Here is a 21,573-nt window from a genome sequence, read left to right as displayed (position 1 = left end):
CAGTCTCACTGGGTTGTGTAAATTTAACTTTGGCTTTCATATGAATCCTTGGCCAGCCACAAGTAATGGATGATGCTCTTATATGGCCTTTAAAGGCTCACAAATGCGTAAGTGTATATGTGAGCGATTGAATGCAGGATCGCACTTGTGCCAGCTCCATCTTTACCTGACGACGTGACTTGGACTTGGAACAGCCCTGAAAATCAGTCACTGTTTTAGCATTGGAATTTACTTGCGCTGCTCTCCAAAAATGAGTCTGTAAAGGGAGACTTGAATGCTCTCTGCTCCTGACCCCCACTGTAGGTGTGTGTGTGTGTGTATGTGTTTGTGTGTGTCTGTCTTTCTGTGCCTCTTGGGCTTTTATGACTGCAAGGATTTGGATGAAAGCCAAGGAAAACCATTTTGTTTCTGCTTGAGGGCAGTTTACCTCTCGCTGGGGCCTCTCTCTACTCTCTTCTCCCTCCCCCCCCACCACACACACACTTCTCCCAGTTACACTCCATCTCTGCTCTACGTGAATATAAACAGAGCCCGATTATGTAAGCATTAAATCATCTGGTAATTAAAACACTGACAGAAGCAGGGGAGAGGAGGAAGGAAAGTCGTGAAGAGGAACAGGAGAATGGAAGGAAAGAAATGCAACCTTGAAATGAACCAAATGTGGGTGAAGAAGCCACAAATGAGGACTTAGTAACTTTTGTTATTTGCATTAAGGGTTGAGGACAGCTTAACTTTAGCTTTATTGTGTATTCAAGGAAATATCTGGCATGATTGACACATATGAGCTGGTTCAGAGAGTACAATTTAACTTACTTTGAGAAACATGCTGTCAAACATCTGGGAACCTCTTAAAAGCATGGAAACCAATACATGCACTGCATACACATATGGGGATATCTCAAACCAGCTCACTGCCCCCTTGTGGTGGAAAACCAGATGCATAAGACCAGATGCGGAGGTCATCGATACCTTAACTTAACAGATTGTCTTTTCCCTCTCTCATTCTCCTGCTTGTCTTTTTCCAGCCTTGGCCAGTCTCGAGGCCAGTCAGATGATCCAGAGCCCGGTGGAGGGTCTCGAGGCCAGGCTCGCTACTCTGAGGGAAGGAGTGGTCGATGTCCCTAGTACTGAGGGGGCAGTGGAGCGGGCACAGGTGAGTAGTGCATCATCTTGAAGAATGAATTCATGGTTAAAAACATGAGTGAAAGCCACCAGCGTTCAACCAAACTTCATCTAAAGCTATGATAACACATTTGCTATTAAGTGTCCTGATAACTGTGGGACAGAGAGACCAAAAGCGCCAAAACATAACCTCCGAAAAGCAGGTAACTGACACCAAAATGTATTTAGATGGACAATGACTCAATGCCAGCTAGATCTTTGTCATCTCAAAATAAATAAATAAATAAATGTGTGGTTAGGAGTTACAGTAGAGTTAGTTCAGGTGTTACTCTTTTTAAAAAAAATACTGATTTGCAGTAGCCTTGCACCTACATGTTATGTGCTACTTCCAATTCTGGTCATTGTTACATATTTTGCCAGCTTTTTATTAGCCTGCAACATTTTTAAAACACTCTTGAAACAGAAATTTACACAACTGCATTGCCTTATTGAAAAAAAATCTGTTTCTGTTTGTTTTTTACTGTTATGGTTTGACTGGAGCTGATAACACAGGTGCCCTCTTACCTCTTGAGCCTACAGTATTTTTTTTTTACAGTCACTTTGTGTGTGTCTGTGTGAATGTAAATCTGAGTCCGCCATCAGAAAACAATAGGCCCCTTTTATCAGTCATTCACTTCCCTCTGCACTGCTTCAGGCCGCTGTGTAGGAGGAAAAGGGTGTGTGGCATATCTCTGTGTTTTTGTGTGTAGTTTTGAGATATGTGTGTCAATGTGTTTAGTGTGTTTCTCTCCTCCTCCTCCTCCTCCATCCTTCGGTGGAATGTGGCTCAGTCCAAGCTCTTGTTATCGTGGCAGATAGGGCATGGTGCCGGAGGGGGGGCGGGGTCATGGCACATTCTGGGCAGCGTGCCCATGCATGCAGTACGGAGCTCAGTGTGGAGCTGCTCAGCCAGTCAGTTAGCCTGATCACTACAACATACAATCCTATGACCTCCTCTCTGAGCCCTATTAGCAATTAGCCTAATGATAGAGGATGATAGCTATCTGCTTGGCTCTGTGTGGTTTATTCACATTTAAATGCACCCATATTTCACTACACTAATGTGAATAATTTATGAAATTAATTTAATAGTGTCGCATGTAGTTTTTCCTCATTTAGCAAAATGTGGCAGTAATTTAATCACTCATGTGTACTAACCTGTGGGAAAGGAAGTTCATGTATTGTAAGATTTTAATAAAACAGTATTGTCTGTGTAAAAACACTTTTTTTGAATAGTTTGTACTCACATTGTTCCCACACCTCTGCAAATTGTGCACATGATGTAATCATTACATAATGAAAGGAATCCTGCAACAATTTTGGAGCCATTTTTGAGGAGTCCCCATGAAGGTGGACGACACACATTCTTCTTGTAGTTTCACTGATAGATATTTGATGACACATATATGCCAATATTAAAATATAATAATAATAAATACATGCAATTTCTGGCAAAATTGTAAAAATTGGTACCGCAACTGCAAATGTTTACAGAATTTTTCTTAAACAGTGAAGCCCCAGTCACTCAAAAAGATCAGGGACCACATAGGCCACATACTTTTAGTGGCAGTAAGAGTTTCCAGGCTTGTCTATTACTTCTGCACAAACCCTAGATATGTTGTTCTTAACCCTGAACTTTTTTTCACTCCAGAGTTTGTGTCTAGAGATTGAGAGAACACAGCAAGCCTCCGATCCTGCAGAATTACAAAGATGGAGTCAATTGTCCTCAAGGGCCCGCGAGGAGCTGGGCACACTGCAGTGCATCCTGGGTAGCATGAAAGACAATCAGGTAGAGGAGCTGTCATTTGTAAAATTAAAAAGAGCTGAAGCAGGTTTTTGTCTTGCAGTATATGAATGGTTGGATGTTGTTGCTAGGTGCGTTTGGTGGAAGTGGAACGTTGGTTGGATGCAGTTCAGGAGCTGTTGTCTCGGGATGCCACAGGGGTGGGTGACACAGAGGGTCTACAGGAAGAACTTAACCAGTGCAAGGTGAGGAGATGATGCATAAGATTTATGTTACCACCAGAATTATTTAACAATAGAGAGATATTGTTAATATTGCAATTTTGGCTTCACCTGAATTTATCAGCAAACTGGGTTTTACTATCTGCAACGAGTTACTCCTAAAGTTTTTATTCTTTCTTTGTCCTTCTGTTATCAAGGAGCATGTGAATGAGATGGAGTCAGTGGAAGGTTCGTTGAAGCAGATCGGAGAGAATGTCAGCTCTGTGCAGGCGGCTGCAGTCCCAGGGCTCGCCAAGTGGGGGCAGGATAAGTTGGACGGATGCCGGAGCAGATGGGATGCGCTCAGCAAACAGGTGAAGGAAAACTTTTTATGTGCTTCTCTTTGTATTCAGTTTGAATGGGGTGTTTCTCTGCTCATAAGAATGCTTATTTCATGTGTATAAACATAATTCATTAATGTCAAACAGGGCAAAATAATCTGTAGTCCAAAACCAGTCTTGGTTCATTAACACATTTGTTTTGTGTCTTTAGATTAACAGTTTGATTTTCTGCTATGTTTACCAGCTCTAAGTCTAAGCTAATATACTGAAGTCTCAAATCATTCTGCAGTTTATTTGATGGCATCTCTTTCTCTGCAGCTGCTGAGCCATCAGGATCGTGTGGCAGAGAGTCAGGAGAAGCAGGTGAATCTGAGGAAAGACTTGGCTGAGATGCAGGAGTGGATGACCCAGGCCGATGAGGAGTTTTTGATGAGGGACTTTGAATACAAGAGTCCTGAGGAGCTGGAGGCATCACTGGAGGAGATGAAGGTAGGGATGATGTAGTCCAGTTGGAGCATTTACATTTAGAGGAAACAAAGGGGATTTTTAAACTGTCTCTTTCTTTGTTGCTGTCTTCATCGTCCTCTTACCTCTCCTCATCTCTCACAGAGGGCTAAAGAGGATGTGCTACAGAAGGAGGTGAAGGTGAAGATCCTGAAAGACAGCATTAACTTGCTGGTGTCCAGAACATTGCCCCCTGGTGGAAGCAGTGCGAAGGAGTTGACCTCAGAGCTAGAGGGAGTACTAGCCAACTATCACAAGCTCTGTGACCGCTTCAAGAGCAAGTGCCACACCCTGGAGGTAGTGTGTGTGTGTGTGTGTGTTGATGTATTAGCTTCGAAATGCTTTAAAAAATGATGGCCACCTGTGCTTTTTTTATTGATTTAAAAATAAACTTGCACCACAGCTTCATAATTTGTAGTTTTGGATTGAAAATACAGAAGCATGTGTCATAATACGTTTAAGTTGGGTTTTAGTTAAAGTTGTCTCTGATATTAAATGCTGCTGTCAAATATACTTACATAAAAACAATTCTTAATATTATGCATCATTGGTCCATTTTGTTCACCAACTTACAACTGTCATGATTTAGTAGTGAAAGAGTGAAATGTCTGATTATGCAACTTGTCATTTCCTAGACTCCCGGTTATTATTTTCTATGGGAAGAACACAACAAGCTAGAAGGGAATACTTGTGATTCTAGTTTTGAGTGCTAATCTGAGAGTGTAAAGTCGTTGTTTGCAGGCACTGTTTTGGATTATCATCCCCCCCTCTGCAGGGTAAAGTTCATACACGTCACTGAGTTGTACTAATACTGATGTTTACTCTTTGCCTGAAGTCCTTTAGTCACCATGCCCTCTTTGGCCTTTAAGTTTTGTTGTTTAATTAGAGTTTAAAGTATTTTTTCAATGGGTCACTGTGAAGCATATTCTCATATTGTCCTTTAAGATGGTAAGCAAACGCATACTTCATAGTCACGTTATAGTAACATCATTTATGTTTGTCAAGTTTCATAATTTATGGTTGTGTTCAACTGTATTTAAATGTTTTTTCCTGTTTCTTTCTGTGTGTGTGTGTGTGTAGGAGGTTTGGTCCTGTTGGATGGAGCTTCTTCAATACTTGGACATAGAGCAGATTTGGCTCAACACCCTGGAGGAAAAGGTTCAAGCTACTGACAACTTACCTGAGAGCACTGAGGCTGTCAATGAAGCTCTGGAGGTACATTAAGCTTACTATGAATTCAGACTGCATGGGGAAGGATAAACAGGGTTAGGGTTAGTCTGGATTAGTATGAAAATTTCAAACTCCTTAAACCAAATAACCCATTTTATATTCTAAGTCTTGTTGTCTTTAACTCTGTCTTCCAAATTTCTTCTGCTTTGTCTTGTTGCTATATCTGTAGACTGCCTGAAGCGCGACTGTCAAAGTCACTTTAATCACAGGCAGCACTGCTTCTGTAACACTGCATAGTGATGAAGGAAATGGAAGACACTTGAATACAATTTTTCCCCCTCTCTTCTTTGTCCTTATATGTTTTTGGCAGTTTTTTGAACTCCTTTGTCTCTCTCACATTCTTCCCTTTTCTCTCTTGTTTTCCTTCTCCCACTCCATTCATTTGAAAGTCATACTCATCCCTGTCCTAATCAGCTGACAGTCTCTCTCTGTCCATTACCTCCGGGAAGGAAAACCACATTTAATGACTCCACATATACACTGACTGTTAAATCGAAACAAGCAGCGTCACTAGACAAGATTCGCTCTCACTTGTCTCCGCTTTCTTGCTCAGTTATCATCTTTTTTTCGACTTGCCTCTGTCTCACACACCCAGCGAAGCAATTTCTGCATCTGCGCTCCATCTGTTTGCTCAGCTTTTTTGATTCTTTCTCACATATTTACTGGATTTTTTCTTGGAACTGTGATGCAGTTTAATTTTCTCCATCCTCATCAAAGGATTGTTTTACTGTACTTTTGGAATTTCACTTCCTCAAACTCCCTTCCTTTTTCCCATTTTTTTGCTTGATTTTTCATGATTCTTTGCTCACACGTTTACCCTTGTCCTCTCTCCCTGGTTCTCCGCTCACCATCAGTCTCTGGAGAGCGTGCTTCGCCACCCTGGGGACAACCGGACACAAATCAGAGAGCTGGGTCAGACACTGATAGACGGGGGCATACTGGATGAACTCATTAGCGAAAAACTAGAGGCCTTTAATTCCCACTACGAGCAGCTCAACCACCAGGTCAGGACCTTGTCTTTATGTGTAAGCAAATGATGTTGAGCAGTGTGCGTGTAGAGAAAATGTATTCTTTTCAAGTCATGTTTGGATTTATTGTTATTATTTAGATCTATGCTTTTTCTTTTCACTGATTGAATTTGTATTTGGATGTATCCTTCCTAAACCATGCAGAAGCTGTGAATAGATAAATATACTTTGCACAATCATACGTATTCATAGTTTTAATAGTTACATAATATCTGTATATTTTGGGTGAATCGCTACTATATCACAATAACGCTATACAGAGTTTATTTCATGATTATGTACATGTTACACTTGATATATTTATAGGTATGTTCCATATTTAGTCTTTTCCAGCTATCAAGACATTAATGTATCTTTAGCAATCAGGACATTAACCTATTTTAGCTTGAATGTGGAATATCTGATAGTTATGTGGATCTCAAATCACGGATAAACGAAAACTGTGGAAGATTTCAATCTGAGACTCGCCGTCTGTGTCTCCTACCTCCAGGCAGTGAACAGGCAGATTAGCCTTGAGCAGCAGCTGCAGACACTGAAGGAGAACGAACAGGCGCTCCAAACACTGCAGGAGTCTCTGAGCCAGCTGGACCACACACTTACCTCTTACCTTACTGACCGTATCGACGCTTTCCAGCTTCCACAGGAGGCACAGGTAGACTATATAAGCAGAACATGCACACTCACATCCAGCTGCCAGACAAGAGGTGACACTTGGGGAAAGCACAGATGCTTGATGGATTTTACTTCATATGTTATGTCACTTTTTTCTCACATGTCTGAAGGACCTTCTCCAGTCAGGGTCCCATGGAACAATATAACATACACTCACTCGCCTCTTTATCAGGTACACATGTGCAATCTAATGCAATCGAATACAACAGCTCTGCTATAGATTCTACGTTTATGAAGTTTATACATTTTCAGTTTTTGTTGACATTGTCAAGAAGGTGATAATTCTGTTTTATGTTTATTATTGAGGTCATAGTGGGTGTTAGTGGTGTATTAGGGTGCATTATATTGAATGCGGTTCTTAATATTTTGTCCATTCCATTAACATACATGAGGGGGGCAAAATATTAGGAACACCATTCAATATAATGCACCCCTGTACACCACAATGTTAACGTATGTATAATGTAGATTTCATGGAAGATCTGTTGTACTGGATTTAATTATATTGCACAGGTGTACCTAATGAAGCGGCTGGTGACTGAAATTTTTTTTATAATTTAGTTGTTAAATTAGTTCTAAGTATCATAAAAAAAATTATTATTCTTCTGAAATCTAAACCACTGCACTACATATGTACTACAGAGTTATATGTATGAAAAACATAATAAAACACAATGAATGCATAGATACACAAGACATAGGATCTGTACTCATTCCCACTTTTCCTTTAGACCATTGGGGCAGAGATAGCAGCCCACGAGGTGACCGTGGAAGAGATGAGGAGGAGGAATGTGGCCAACTTGCCTCCTCCCACCACTGATGGCAAAGCTGCCAGAAGTGGAACCATGCTGGACCATCTACAGGTAACAGTGACTCCCTCTGGCGAACATGAGGAACTGCAGTATTTGATGTCAGACTATTTTCTCCTCTTGCTTACACCACAACATAATCATATGACATAAATGAAGCAAAACTCCCTATAATCTGTCATGCGGAGCAGAAATAAAAAATCTAAACCAAACTTCTTTTTTTTTTAGATGCAAGACAAATACCAGTTTATGGCATCATTGTAAAAGTAGTGGTGCAGCCCTGTTTAATCCGCATTGTGACATTGTTTTCCAAGTTTGTCAACCCCTCCCTTCTGTCACTGCAGAGGAAACTGAGGGAGATCTCCACAAAATACCAGCTATTCCAGAAACCTGCTAACTTTGAGCAGCGCATGTTGGATTGTAAGAGGGTCCTGGATGGTGCCAAGGCTGAGCTACACATTCTGGATGTCAAAGACGTGGAGCCGGAAAAGATCCAGTCACACCTCAACGGCTGCATGGTGAGAACACTGTTATTCCACAACTTCCAGTTAAAATGATTTATTAGTACATGATTGCAATGTAGTTTGTACAAATTACAAATGTTTAGCAAAGTTTCAAATAAAGAAGGAGACATAGACAAAGCCTATGTTTGCAGGCACAGACACACAGACTATGTCTCACCCACACTTTACGTCTTTTTTCCCTGTATAGAAACTCTACAAGTTGCTGAGTGAGGTGAAGCTTGAGGTGGAGACGGTGATAAAAACAGGTCGACAGATTGTGCAGAAACAGCAGACGGAGAACCCCAAGGCCATGGACGAACAGCTCACTGCTCTGAAACTGCTATACAATGACCTGGGGGCACAGGTAACTTCACTTAAAATTGACTTTCAATGTTCTACAAACTGCAGCACACACTGGATTTACAGTAACACTCGGCATCTCTGAAAGCATTTTAAAACAGCTTTGTTCCCTCTCTTCGCAGGTAACAGAGGGCAAGCAGGACTTGGAGAAAGCTTTGTCTCTGTCTCAAAAGTTCCAGAAGGAAAGCGCCACCCTACACGAGTGGCTGACCAACAGTGAGGCTCAGCTCCAGCAGAAGAACAGCTGTGGAGACATGCCAGCTGACATTGATGCTGAGATTGCATGGGCAAATGTGAGTCTTATTCCATGTGTGTGGACTTATTTGGGTGCAGTCTATTTTACTTTATTATTTGTTTTAAAAATTCCTTATTAAGAAGAAAAAAGACGTAGGAAAAACACTTGAATAAAAAGCCCTGGTTGTATTCAGTCATCACATCTCCTTAGTAGTGTTTCTGCTTTTAACCAGTAGGTGGAGCACAGGCAGTGTCATGTTTTTGAGAACAATTTCCCTCATTCTAACATTGGAAATAAATTGTGTCAGCATTGCCAAGAGAGGACTACTAAGGGATTGTCAAGAGAAATACTTCAGCTGTAATTGAATCTATATTCACGCTTTCAGCTGCTTTCTTTTTGTATAGAATATTATGTTTTCATTATTGCCACTCTGCTCCGCCATCTTTGAGACCCCACTGAAAAGGCCTCAAACTTATACATCATCTCACACACTGAACCAACCCTCTTTTTCACCATTGTCCAAAACACACTACGACAGAAACATTATTAAAACTGAAATATATCTAAATTCCTCACCAGGTTCACACCAAGTCAACAATAGCCATACAGTGCATGAATGTGTGTTCAAGTTGACATTTCAAACTACATTTCTGTTTATGGTTTTCAAATGTATATGCTGTTGTTTATATGGTTTTAGGGTATCAAGGCAGGCGGTTATCTTTGGTTTATGTCAACTGTAAATAATGTACTAGTTTTGGTTTTACAGTGTGTGTGTGTGGTCCAAGCTTTCCTTACTTTGTGGGTGTGTAAATCTGTTTGCACAGTCATGTTGTGGGGACTCGTCTCCCTTATTGGGACATGTAGCAATGCCTCTTAATGTAAATTATTAATTTTAAGGGTGAAGATTAAGTATAGAGAAATTGTATGTAATGTTCTCTGAAGTGATGTTTGTGTGGTAGTGTATGCGGATGCAATAAGGTAAATCCTAGCCACTGCTAGCTGGTATGGCATCATTGAAACTTCATCAACGTCATCACATGAACCTTTTTAATACAGAGTATATTGCAATGTTTGTGTGTGTCTGTGTGTGTGTGTGTTGCTCCATCAGGGCCTGCTAAAGGAGTCGGAACGTCGTAAGGTGGAGCTTTCCAGCTTGATGGAGACCAACGCTGGTCTGCAGACTCTGGTGGATGGCAGCGAAGTGCAGCTGGAGGACCGACTATGTGGCCTCAATGAAGCCTGGGTCCGAGTTCGCACCTTGACCGAGGACTGGCTTAGCGCTGTGCTGGTGAGTGTAAATATTTTATACCATAAGGCTCAATAAATAAAGAGTTCTGTGTTCTTTATTTTATGCCCTCTGAGTAAGTAGATTCTCCCAGCTGCTATTAAGTTTTAATATGCTTGTACAAATACATTTCCAAGCTGACAGGTTAATCCCGAGTGGATACATTTTTGTCTGCCCTTTTCAAAATGCTTTCACTACGTGTCATGACAAATCCTCTGTAATTTTCTTCCTGCATTTATAATACATATCAAATGATCTGGAATAATTAATGCAAAATTGGAGAGTTTTGAAACACTGAACAATTCTTTGTATTGGAAAGCTATGATTTATTTCACGTGTATTTTTCTTTTAGAGATTTACAATCCAAACAATAGATTTCCTGATTATATAATGTTAGTCAATTGTTTTAAATAGATTAGCCAAGAAACAAACTTTTAAACAGAAAATACAGGAGGACCTTTTATATATGTGGAATGTTTTTTTATGTCGTAATGAAAACACTGAGCCTTTATTTTTCTTTGTGTGTGTGCAGAGTCACCAGAATGAAGTGGAAATTTTTGATGAGAACCTGGCTCACATAAGTACTTGGCTCTACCAGACCCAGATCCACCTAGATGAGGCTGAGCGACTCGCCCCGATGGAGAGGGAAACGGTGGTCAAGGTATAAGGAGAGGCAGTTGAGTCAGTGTGAGAGAGAAAACAATCAATATGAATAAAGGGAGAAATGCCACAAGGTGTGGACCCATAGAACGAGTACACAGAGGACTTTGAGGTTGCCAGTTTGACTTTATGCCTAGCCTCATTACAAAGTTATTAATTAATACAAATTACCATTGAATTGTAAAGTCTGAAAAAATAAATAATAATTGTGTAGCTTACACTTTGACAAGTATAGAAGTATCTAATAGTTTATGGAAATTCCTGCTTCTCAAAAGAAAGTGCATTCTGCTAAAATCCATCATGTTACCTCATGGTATAATAATTAATAATAATTTTTTAAAGTAATACATCTGGATTGTCCACATTTTCAGCAGAAACTTTGTGTGTTTGGATTAAATGGGAATTTTCAAGAAGATGACTTACTGGACAATATAAGCACCTTTTAATGTTGTTCTTATTAATGTCATAGCTCAACTTTGCCATGCATCACAAAAATAAATGAATATAAACTAAAATATATAGTTAAAGAAGTGGATGAGAAGTGTGTCTTGACATATGGGAAAGGGAGAAGGTGGCTAAATGAGAAAATGAGGAAAGAGGTGAAGCTGACCTTTTCTGTCACATAATTTTTCTCACAGTTTATTAAATTCTTAACCCTTCCTGTCCTCTCCCTCGACAACTGAAGGTCTCCGCTAAATATCAGCAGGTCCCTGTGCCTGTTAACCTTGATCAGTACTCGCTTTGTGAAACTCTCTGGTCTTATCCAAGTCTACTCTGCCATCCATTCTGACAGAGGAGAATGTCTCATAGCACAAACAGATACAGATAGGTAAACAGATGACCAGCTACTCTGTGTCTGTCCTCAGCGCATGCTAGAAGAGCTGGAAGATATCAGTATGCGTGTGGACAACGTGAAGGACCAAGCAATCATCCTGATGACCAGCAGGGGGCCCGCTTGTCGAGATGTGGTAGAACCCAAACTGGCAGAGCTCAACTGCAACTTTGACAAAGTGTCTCAGCACATCAAAACTGCCAAGGTACGATACAAAAGAACAAACTAAACTTACATTAAAATGACAACATCAAACAGACCCCCCCCCCTTCAACTCATGCACAAGATCTGTGAGAAAAAAACAACAAACAAACAATAAAAATCACAAAAAAGCATGAGGTATAGTGTGTTCAATCAGTATGTATGTTACTTGTGTGTTCAATCACAGATGATGACCAGTTTGGACTCATGTGGCGTTGAGATAAACCAGCAGGCACCTCAGCAGGTACAAGTAACTCTCATTAATACAAGTTGCAATGACAATGGGACCAGTAATATAATATCAAAACCAGTTCACCACAAAATACTTAACATGAGGGAAAGGAGCCATACCTACATTTCTTTTAAACTTGAAATTGAAACAGCTGCCAGGAGTTTTGATCAAAAGTACTGCAGAGATACACATGTAGCCAACGTAGTAAAAGATGCATGTATCACAAATGGTACATCAGTCGAACACTCTATTTAAGCATCCAGTTTAAATATTAATCTGCACTCATCTTACCTGCTCTTGTTGACTTTCCTGAGATGTGGGTTTTTTCTTTCTTATCAGGTCATCATTCACAGCCAGGAGACCCAAGCAGAGAGTCAGCCTCAGGCTCGTCCTGCTGACGCTCCGGTCCCCAGTGAGGTGCAGGACCTGCAGGTAGAGCTCCAGGATACTCTCAAGACTCTGCAGCAGCAGCAACAGGATGCAGCAAACATCCTGGATGATGACAAGGTGCACATAGTGAGCTTTTGGTTGTGTCCTTCTTTAGTTTTTTAAAAATGTTTTATTTAAAACATTCAAGGCAACTGTAAAAATTATGATGATGATGGTTGATAATAGCGCTGATATTAGAAGATATGTACACATAGAAATGAAGCAAAGAAGTAATTGCTTCTTTTATACAGAGCCCATAGATGTTGTTGTATCTGGGTGGAGTTGGCATTCTGTTCATTGTGTGGTCAAAGGTTTTCATTAAGGTTTTCCATCTCCAGCAGTGGTCTAGATTAATTTGAAAGTACACGCACGCACGCACGCACACATACACAATCACACACACACACACACACACACACACACACACACACACACACACACACACACACACACACACACACACACACACACACACACACACACACACACACACACACACACACACACACACACACTCACAAAGAAAATGGCCTCAGGTTGCAAATTATTCCATTTTTGTCTCTCTCTAAACTTGAACTTTTATGAGGTTTTCTATGAACAATATGATGAGCTACAGGCTATATAAAGCTGCTCCCTGATAAGACGAGCTTTGATTGGACAATTTTCAAGGACTGGAATTCAATCTGTGTTTATGACGTTACACACACTAACAGAACAAACCTGGCCAATCCAAAGCAAGGTCAGTGTAGCAGTCACTGACTGTGCTGGTCACAAGCTCTCATTGTGTTTTAAACAGTGTGTGTCCACAGCGTCTTCTCTCCGATCAACTTGTTTCTTGTTTAGCAAAGGAGCTATTTACAGCTAAAGTCTGTTTGTGGTGTGTAAGTTCAAGCCCACTGAATAGATAGATAGACTTAGGATGTATTGAAGACTGTTGCAATTAGAAAAAATTTCCCACTGGGTCTTAATTGCAGGCTGTTGAACTTGTTATTTACTTTTTTGCCCACTCTCTCTGTGCACCAGATGGATGAGGAGAAAGCCAGTGTAGAAGTCCTGCTGAGAAGAGGAGAAGACCTGCTGCAACAAACTGCAGACGAGGGCCAGAGGGAGGAGTTGAGACTCCTGTTGCTCCGGCTGCAGAGCCAATACTCTGCTCACAGGGTGAGACGCAGAAAAAAACCAAACAAACAAACTGTGTTGTGTCTTCCTTAAGCAGGGTTTTTTTTAGTGAGAATGTGTTTTCTTAATCTATGAAAAAAGTTCTGTCTCTCTCTGTCATATTGTGTTTGCCCTTTTTAAGCGTTTTTTAAGCAGTTTGGTGAACATGTGTGTGTTTGTGCTTCTGCCTGGTTTAGGAGTTGAGGGTGCTGCGGATCAGGCAGGTAGAAGTCTCGGAGTCGACTTCCCTCACATTCACAGAGCAGCTAAGAGAGTTTTCAACTGAGGTGATTTGTACTTAGTTGTGTGATTGTTGTTTTGGTTTGACATAGTGTCACATGCTGTATTATTATGTGTCAGAATAGGTCTTAATACAATTTCTAATTTTCCGCCTGCTCCTCCTCGATGTAGGAGATGTCTTCAGTGGAGTATAGCAGTGCTCCCTCACTGAGCCCCTCTGACTACCTGCTGGACATCAACAAGGTGCTTCTCGCCATGGCGGACAACGAGTTGCTCCTGAACTCCTCTGAGCTCAGCGGGGGGCTGTATGAAGACTTTTCCAGCCAGGAGGACACACTCAGGGTGGGTCAGCACTGAAATACTGAACTTAAGTCACAAGTTAGTTATAGTAAATATATCTACAGTATCTCACAAGACAAACAGAAAAAGAAGTAGAAAAGATAACATATAAAGAACATGTGTCTGTAGTAGAAATAGACTAAGAGTGCATTGAAGTCTCACTTTATGCACCTGCAGCAGAGGCAGTTATTTTCAAAGGTTTCTCTATATGTCCTTTGGACAAAAGTGTCTGCCAAATGAATATATATAAATGTAAGAAATGTATTTTTGTATCAGGCTTACATTTGGAGTTAAAATTTACTAGAGGTTCTTCGTTGGGGCATTTAAGGTTAATAAGTACCATAGAGGAGTAAACTTGATAAATCCTGGGGCCAAATCTGTTCTTTCTTTAGACGTGATCAGCAAAATGTAAAAGTCAGTTTGTCTCAGATAATCAGCTGGCGGTCCGAAGTGATGTGATTTTCTTCAGTTTTCTACTGCTTGTTATATAAACCTTAAGCCACTGTTTTGATTCCAAGTCTCCCCCCTCTCACCTTGCTGTCCCTCTGCCTTCATCGTTCTTTTTTTTTTTTTTTACCCAGAATATCAAAGACAACCTGGAGTGTCTTGGTGAGCAGGTTGCAGGGATTCATGAGCGCCATCCTGATGCCATCCGGGATGCTTCGCCCCCTGAGGTTGCCCAGGTTGGAGACGCCCTCACACAGCTCAATGCTGAGTGGGACCGCCTCAACCGCATGTACAACCACCGCAAGGGGTGAGTGCACCGATTTCACTCTCAACCGGCTCAATAGAAGTTAGATGTTTGATCGAGCTTGAAAAAGTGGTTTACAGAAAATGTTGTGAAGCAAACAAGCTGCTATTTCCAAAAACTGTGTGTCAGGATATTTGGTCGAAGCTGCAGAGACATTAAATGCCAGCTGTCCACTCGCCAGGAGACAGCAGGAACAGATAAAGAGACAGCAGACCAGGGCACAACATCAACCACCCTACACACACACACACACACACACACACACACACACACACACACACACACACACACACACACACACACACACACACACACACACACACACACACACACACACACACACTGACCTTGATTCCTATCTAAACAATGCCTTAGGCATAAACAGTCTCATGCCTATTCACATATTCACTCGCACATTCACACACTCATTCACACACATACTGGGTGACCTTGACTGCCATCAACACAGTTCCTTAGGCATAAACATTCTCCATTCGCTGAGTACAGTATGTGCACATGCTAGAATAAGCCACTAAGCTAATTTTGCAGATTGCACACAAATGCTGAAGCAATACGTATGTAATCAAAATAACCTCTGGGCATCATTAAATATCCGAAGAATAAAGTATATTTTGTAAAATTGCCTATCCAAAACTAATTGCCCTGCCTTGTGTCTCTGATCAGATTTGTTCTGCTCCAAGCAGTGCTGTAGGAAGAAATAGCCCTCATGCAGACCATCAGTACGATAAAGATCTGTTTTTTTGTATTAGGCATTTTAAGTAATCAGCCTGTTGGTCTATGTTGATTTATTCAGAAGCGTCACTCCAAACTCTCCAGTTGATTCAGGTGTTCCTCAGTGGTATGACATTTTGTAATGCGTTTTATAGAGGTCAACTTCCATTTTCCCTTATCAGGAACCATGGGATTTCCCAGTGGAACTTGGTTATGCCCTTAGACACCCGAATTCCTCCATTTCTCATCCTGTTTTGTATCAATCCCACTCTGCCTAAAACCACAGATACATTTAAAAAAACAAACACATTTTCCTGTCATTATTGTTATTGAAAACTATTTAACTCAGTTGAAGACAGAAAACAAAATTAATCTTTAATAGATTATGCTGATATTTACATTCTGCGGTTGTTTATACACATGACATCTGCTGAGTAGTGGAAAATGACATTACAAGTACATTCCTTATTTACTTTACTTAAGTGTCTCCATTTGGGTTTAAGTTTATACTCTCTATTAAATATAACTGGAAAATGCACCATTTTTACCCCACTACTACTTTATTTGACAACTGTAGTCAATAGTACCTTAAAAGATTAAAATAAAAAAAAAGATTAAAATCAAAAATATAATTTTTTGCATTTACTTCACAAAGCTTAAACAGGACTTCAACCATGAACTCTAAAAGTTAATGATTCCCCAGTTTATTTCACTAACTCACTTTACAGCTTTGGATACTGTGAATAAAGACCAGGTGTGAGTGTGTGTGTCTGTTCTGTTGTTGTGCTGCAGGAGTTTTGACCGTGCCATAGAGGAGTGGAGGCAGTTCCACTGTGACATGAATGACCTGAGTCAGTGGCTGGGTGACACAGAGACACTGCTGTCTGAGAGCGTTGGCCCTGAAGGACAGCTGGACCTGGAGTCTGCACGACAACACCAAGAGGTCAGCAGAGGGTGATGAAGCATGTGGATGTGTGTTTTGTGCAAGTGTGTGAGTGTGTGACTTCCTGAATTCACTGTATTTGGACACAGAACCACTGTGGCATCTGCAAGTTTGAACTATTTTTCTATTTTTAGATATTGTATAGACAGTATATATTTGTTTATAAGCTCAAGGCAAGATTATTACCTTCCCAGGATACCCCGGTAATATGTTTGAGATATTAGTCGCTAGATGTTTGGAAATGTTAGACAGGAGATAATTGCGTTTTGTTCCCAAGGGGGAAATGGGTGGTATACTGTACCTATTAAACAAACACACTGCACACATAATTGTTTATTATGCAGAGTGAGACATAGACAGAAATGAACTAAAGTGCAAGATGAAAAGAGGTCTCTTAATTTTGCTTTGTTTGATTACTAACGTGATAATTTAATTTCAATGGGGGATTAAAATTGTCTTAAGCCGCGGCATTATCACTGACACTACTGCCACCAGTAACACCTTTATCATTTGCAGAGCTCCAGCTACACTCTATTTGTCTCGCTCTTTTTCATGTTTTCACAGTCACTGAGTATGAGACGAGGAATCAAGTGGATAGGAATTGAGAGATCAGTTAGCTGACTCACCCTTTAGCTGACCTTACAATCACTCTTATTACTTTATGGATGTGTCTAGACATGTTAAATCTCTCCTTGTGGAAGTAGACGTTTGGCAGCTTAAACCAATGGTTCTCAAACTTTTTCATGTCAAGGACCCCTAAACTGACACAGATTAGATCACGGACCCCCATTTGATAAGATTTTGTCCCTCAGTCCCCCATCTGATAAGATTGTTGCTTTTAGATATGTAATTAAGAAAGTGTATGAAACCCATAACAGATGACAGAAATAGTTATACATGCTGTCATTGCCTTACTTAGAAATAGAATTATAGTGAAAATAAATGATTCCTCTTTTTGCTGGGGAAACCCTGGAACCCTCTCAAGGACCCCTGGGGGTCTCTGATTGAGAGCCACTGGCTTAAACCTAGATTTGCCACAAATCATGCTTATGTGTCAGTCAGAGATTTGCTTGGTCAGATGGACTTGAGCTGGGGATTTGGCCCTGAGTGAATCGGCTTATGCTGTGTGATTGATCCCAGATTTAACCTTTTTTTTGGCCTTTTTTTCCCCCGCTCCTCTGTCATTCATGCCCTTTTTCATCCCTTTTTACTTATTTTAGGAGCTGGAAGAAGGCCTTGCCAGCCACAAGCCTGTCCTAGCTGTACTGATCCACACTGGGGAGCAGATAATTGGGCAGTTGTCATCCCCTGACGGACCCCTGCTTGAAGAAAAGTTAGATGCACTGGGTCAGCGTTGGAGAGCTGTCAATCGCCAGGTCCTTGACAGACAGCGCAGGTAGTGTATCCACGGAAACACAATGGATGCCATGTAAATGAGGTTGTATGGATAAGAAAGATTAGTGGAATATACAGTACTGTAGTTAAATTTGGATTTTGACACAGTCAGCGCTGTGTATTGAATAGAGTCTTGGTTTTACAATATAATGTAGCACAGAGGTTAGCGCCTCCTCTCCACCCCTGACACACTTTGTTTCTTATCAGTGTTTGGCAGGTTAAGATTATCAGTGTGGTCAATCAGTCTATAACAGTAATTTAAATGTAAATTTTAAGATTAAGCCTGCAACCTGCGGGGAAATGGAGATCCTTATCTGAGTACATAATGTATGTGTGTGCATGCAGGCTGGCTGGAGGGGATCCGGCCCTGTCAGACCTGGTGAGAAGACGTGACGAGCTGGCTTTGTGGCTGGAGCAGGCAGAAAACGCTGTCAGCTCCCTCCCTGTCACTGCCACTGACAAAAACCTGAAAGAACTCAAGGTACAGCAAAGACCAAAACATGCCCAAGTTCATATTAGTCAACTAGCGCTTTATCTGAGCACAGTGATTTCTATCTCCGCTCCACAGCCAGTAGATTCAGCTGTTTTAATGGTCAGCTCTGACTGTGTTGCTTTTTCCTTCTTCTTGCTTCACTGTACCAACAAGTCACTCTCTGTATCACAATCACTCACAAAACCTGTCAGACCCAGCAAACATTCACAGAACTGGCCTTTCACATCTCTTGTTTTGAACAATGTAATCTTGTTGAAGGAAATACAATCACTCTGTGTTTACTGTCTTCATTCCTTCCTGACAATAACCTCTGCCAGAGTTTTCCCCTGTGGAGACACACTGCAGAAAGTGAATGCCAGTGAAGTTTAAGTCCATGTACAACTACCCCTCTATTCTACTGCTGACCTGGAAAACATTACTTCTTGATTTCTTTTTTCTTGTTTCCACAATTACAATCACACTTTCCTTGCAGGCCCTTGCTGATGAAATGGATGCACAGAACGAGCGCCTCGGTTGGCTGAACAAATACGCCCCTCAGATCCTGGCCAGTCCGAGTGTGAGCCCTCAGAGCAGAGACCAGCATGTTGGCAAACTGAGAGTCATCAACCTCAGCTGGAGCAAGGTGAGAGTTTTTACGCCACTACTACAAGCCCATACTCCAACTTTTAAAAGTACTTTTTACCTTGTTCTACCTTTTTATTGAGGTGTTGTCTTGGGTGGAAAATAGAGATAACTGTATGTAAATATTGTCATTTACAGGTAACCCACGAGTTGTTAGACAAAGCGGGTGAGGTGGAGGCCAACCTGCAGAGTCACGCACAGTTCCAGGACAGAATGAACAGGCTTACCGACTGGGTTGTTGTCACACACCAGACAATCACAACCAGGGGCTTGACTCCTGGCCAGGCACAGGTAGATAAATCACAAGAGCCAGCACAGCTAAACTAACTGAAAATCCAGTTATCACATATACACACATCTAACACTTTTGACCTAAAAACTAGCTTTTACCTGTTGTAGGCTCTTGAGGCATCCATGAAAGACAGGAAGAAGGACTTGGAGGACCTGTTGGCTCATTCTATTGAGCTACAGAGACGACAACAGCTGCTACCTCAAGAAAAGGTCCCAGTTTCCATAGTAACATAATCTAATAAAGAAACACTGTGAATTTTATAATACAGTATAATTATACCATATTGCAGGCTAAAGCACCACTGCATCTATACTCTGTTACCTGTTACTAATGTACCATACTGTTTTTTTAACTATATGTGCCCCTCTGCGTTTTTCATGTGTACAGAGTAAGGTAGAGCAGCTGGCAGCTGACTGGAAAGCCCTGGATGGCCGACTGAGGGAATCACTCCCACCACCTGTCTCTCCATGGACACAGCACCAACAACACGTCCAGCACCTGCAACTTGGTAAAGGCGTCTCAGAAATTCACTTACTCAGATTCAAAATTTGTCCTATCTCTGAATCAATCTTTAAGAGCATAGAAATTAAAAAGGCAAAACATAGTCCCGATGAGGTGTTAAGCTTTTAATGAGACAGAGAAAATAAGATATTTGAATCTCATGGATCATTAACAGGAAATGAAAAACATGCAAACATTTGCTCACTTAGAGGTTATAAGCGCTCAGTTGACAGATTTGAAATTCCTTATTGGTGTTGTTTAATTTGGAGTATGAAAATGCATGATGAAATCAAAAATAAAAGGTGAGCAATGAAGTCCTGGTTGTGTAACACTGAAAAAGCCCCGATGCCTCATTCATCATCGTTTTTTATGTGATGCCACTATCCTTAGAGAGCCATCTGACAGCACCTCCTCTCTCACTCTAGCATCTTTAATGTTCATTGCATCATTTCCTCTTTAAAGAAGCCCTATATGTCACATTACTCGCCTTGAGTTCCCTGCCTCATTTTGCCCCGCTCCAGTGTCTGCAGTCCCCTCAGCTGTGCAGATGGCCAGCCTGGTGAGCGAAGACCCCCATCACCAAACCCCACACACAGCAGACACCGTGGCACCCACCGATCTCAATGAGACAGCCACCGAGCTGGCAGACTGGCTCCTACTTATCACCCAGATGCTCAAGTCTAATATTGTCACTGTGGGGGACATAGAGGAGATCAGGACCACCATGGGACGTCTTCAGGTAATGAACGGGAAGCAGAGAGGAGGGACAGAGAAGCTGGAGTATGGTTGCATGATTTTCAAAAGGAATACCGTCCTATTTTCTCAAGTCTTTGTGTTACTGTTGGTATTTATTTGTGCCTTGTCCTGGTAGGTGACTAAAAGTGACCTGGAGCAGCGACACCCCCAGCTAGAGGACATTTTCACTCTGGCACAGAACATCAAAAACAAGACCTCGAACCTGGACGTTCGCACATCCATCACTGAGAAACGTATGTACAGAAAAGGACAATCACACCAATTTAACAGGCACTGAACAGTTTTAAAAGCCGAGGAAATCATCAAAGCAGAAATAATATTATTATTTTGGTTTGGTTTTCTTATTTTATTTTACAATATTTGTTTTTACATGTATTTCTTAGCAGTTCAGCATCATGACTCTCTCCGTTTGTTCTCTGCTTTTGGAATATACATCTATCCCCCTCTGTAGTGGAGAAGGTACGTAGCCAGTGGGACAGCACTCAGCATGGTGTTGAGGCACGGCTCCAGCAGCTGGATAACATGATTGGCCACAGCAACCAGTGGGAGGAGCTGAGGAAGGAGGTGAAGGCCCTTATTGGGCACAACGAAGGACACTACCACAATCTCCTCCAGCAGTCCCAAGATCCCCTGACTAAACAGCTTGCTGACAACAAGGTTAGAGAAAAGTTTGGCTGCTCAACCTTCTCACTGTCCCCGGGGTTTCTGTTGCCTGTCCTTCCAGAGGTTATTCAATGTGATTCTGCATCCTTGTCATTAAGGTAGACTTGAGAAGTTCTGAAGGGAATTTTACCACTCACTTTCCTAATAGAGAGAATCTTAGACCAAACCTAACTTTACTTTATAAAATATTAGAAGTTTGAACAGAACAGTTTGAGTCTGGGAGAGAGGGTGAGAATGATTAAATCACCTCCCTGCAGTATCAC

At 41.3% G+C, this 21,573-nt stretch overlaps 1 protein-coding gene across 1 annotated transcript in view; it reads left to right on the top strand.

Moving 5' to 3' along the window:
- utrn (utrophin) overlaps positions 1–21,573 on the top strand; it is a 179,929-nt gene that overhangs the window by 38,990 nt on the left and 119,366 nt on the right. The window contains exons 22-53 of the mRNA XM_062437479.1: positions 1,026–1,153; positions 2,813–2,950; positions 3,037–3,150; positions 3,324–3,479; positions 3,765–3,935; positions 4,056–4,247; positions 5,031–5,165; positions 6,035–6,184; positions 6,699–6,860; positions 7,612–7,743; positions 8,034–8,207; positions 8,401–8,556; positions 8,675–8,845; positions 9,896–10,075; positions 10,605–10,733; positions 11,599–11,769; positions 11,953–12,009; positions 12,337–12,504; positions 13,450–13,587; positions 13,782–13,871; positions 13,996–14,166; positions 14,745–14,917; positions 16,439–16,589; positions 17,810–17,985; positions 18,330–18,465; positions 18,950–19,099; positions 19,237–19,389; positions 19,498–19,599; positions 19,778–19,898; positions 20,413–20,630; positions 20,763–20,880; positions 21,099–21,304. Coding sequence (XP_062293463.1) covers positions 1,026–1,153; positions 2,813–2,950; positions 3,037–3,150; positions 3,324–3,479; positions 3,765–3,935; positions 4,056–4,247; positions 5,031–5,165; positions 6,035–6,184; positions 6,699–6,860; positions 7,612–7,743; positions 8,034–8,207; positions 8,401–8,556; positions 8,675–8,845; positions 9,896–10,075; positions 10,605–10,733; positions 11,599–11,769; positions 11,953–12,009; positions 12,337–12,504; positions 13,450–13,587; positions 13,782–13,871; positions 13,996–14,166; positions 14,745–14,917; positions 16,439–16,589; positions 17,810–17,985; positions 18,330–18,465; positions 18,950–19,099; positions 19,237–19,389; positions 19,498–19,599; positions 19,778–19,898; positions 20,413–20,630; positions 20,763–20,880; positions 21,099–21,304 — 4,787 coding nt within the window. The remainder of the gene's footprint in view (positions 1–1,025; positions 1,154–2,812; positions 2,951–3,036; positions 3,151–3,323; positions 3,480–3,764; positions 3,936–4,055; positions 4,248–5,030; positions 5,166–6,034; positions 6,185–6,698; positions 6,861–7,611; positions 7,744–8,033; positions 8,208–8,400; positions 8,557–8,674; positions 8,846–9,895; positions 10,076–10,604; positions 10,734–11,598; positions 11,770–11,952; positions 12,010–12,336; positions 12,505–13,449; positions 13,588–13,781; positions 13,872–13,995; positions 14,167–14,744; positions 14,918–16,438; positions 16,590–17,809; positions 17,986–18,329; positions 18,466–18,949; positions 19,100–19,236; positions 19,390–19,497; positions 19,600–19,777; positions 19,899–20,412; positions 20,631–20,762; positions 20,881–21,098; positions 21,305–21,573) is intronic.

This window comes from Scomber scombrus, chromosome 17 (genome assembly GCF_963691925.1).
Source record: "Scomber scombrus chromosome 17, fScoSco1.1, whole genome shotgun sequence".
Taxonomy (NCBI): Eukaryota; Metazoa; Chordata; class Actinopteri; order Scombriformes; family Scombridae; genus Scomber; species Scomber scombrus.
Note: the sequence above shows the minus strand (reverse complement) of the source record. Positions and strands in the feature narration are given on the sequence as shown.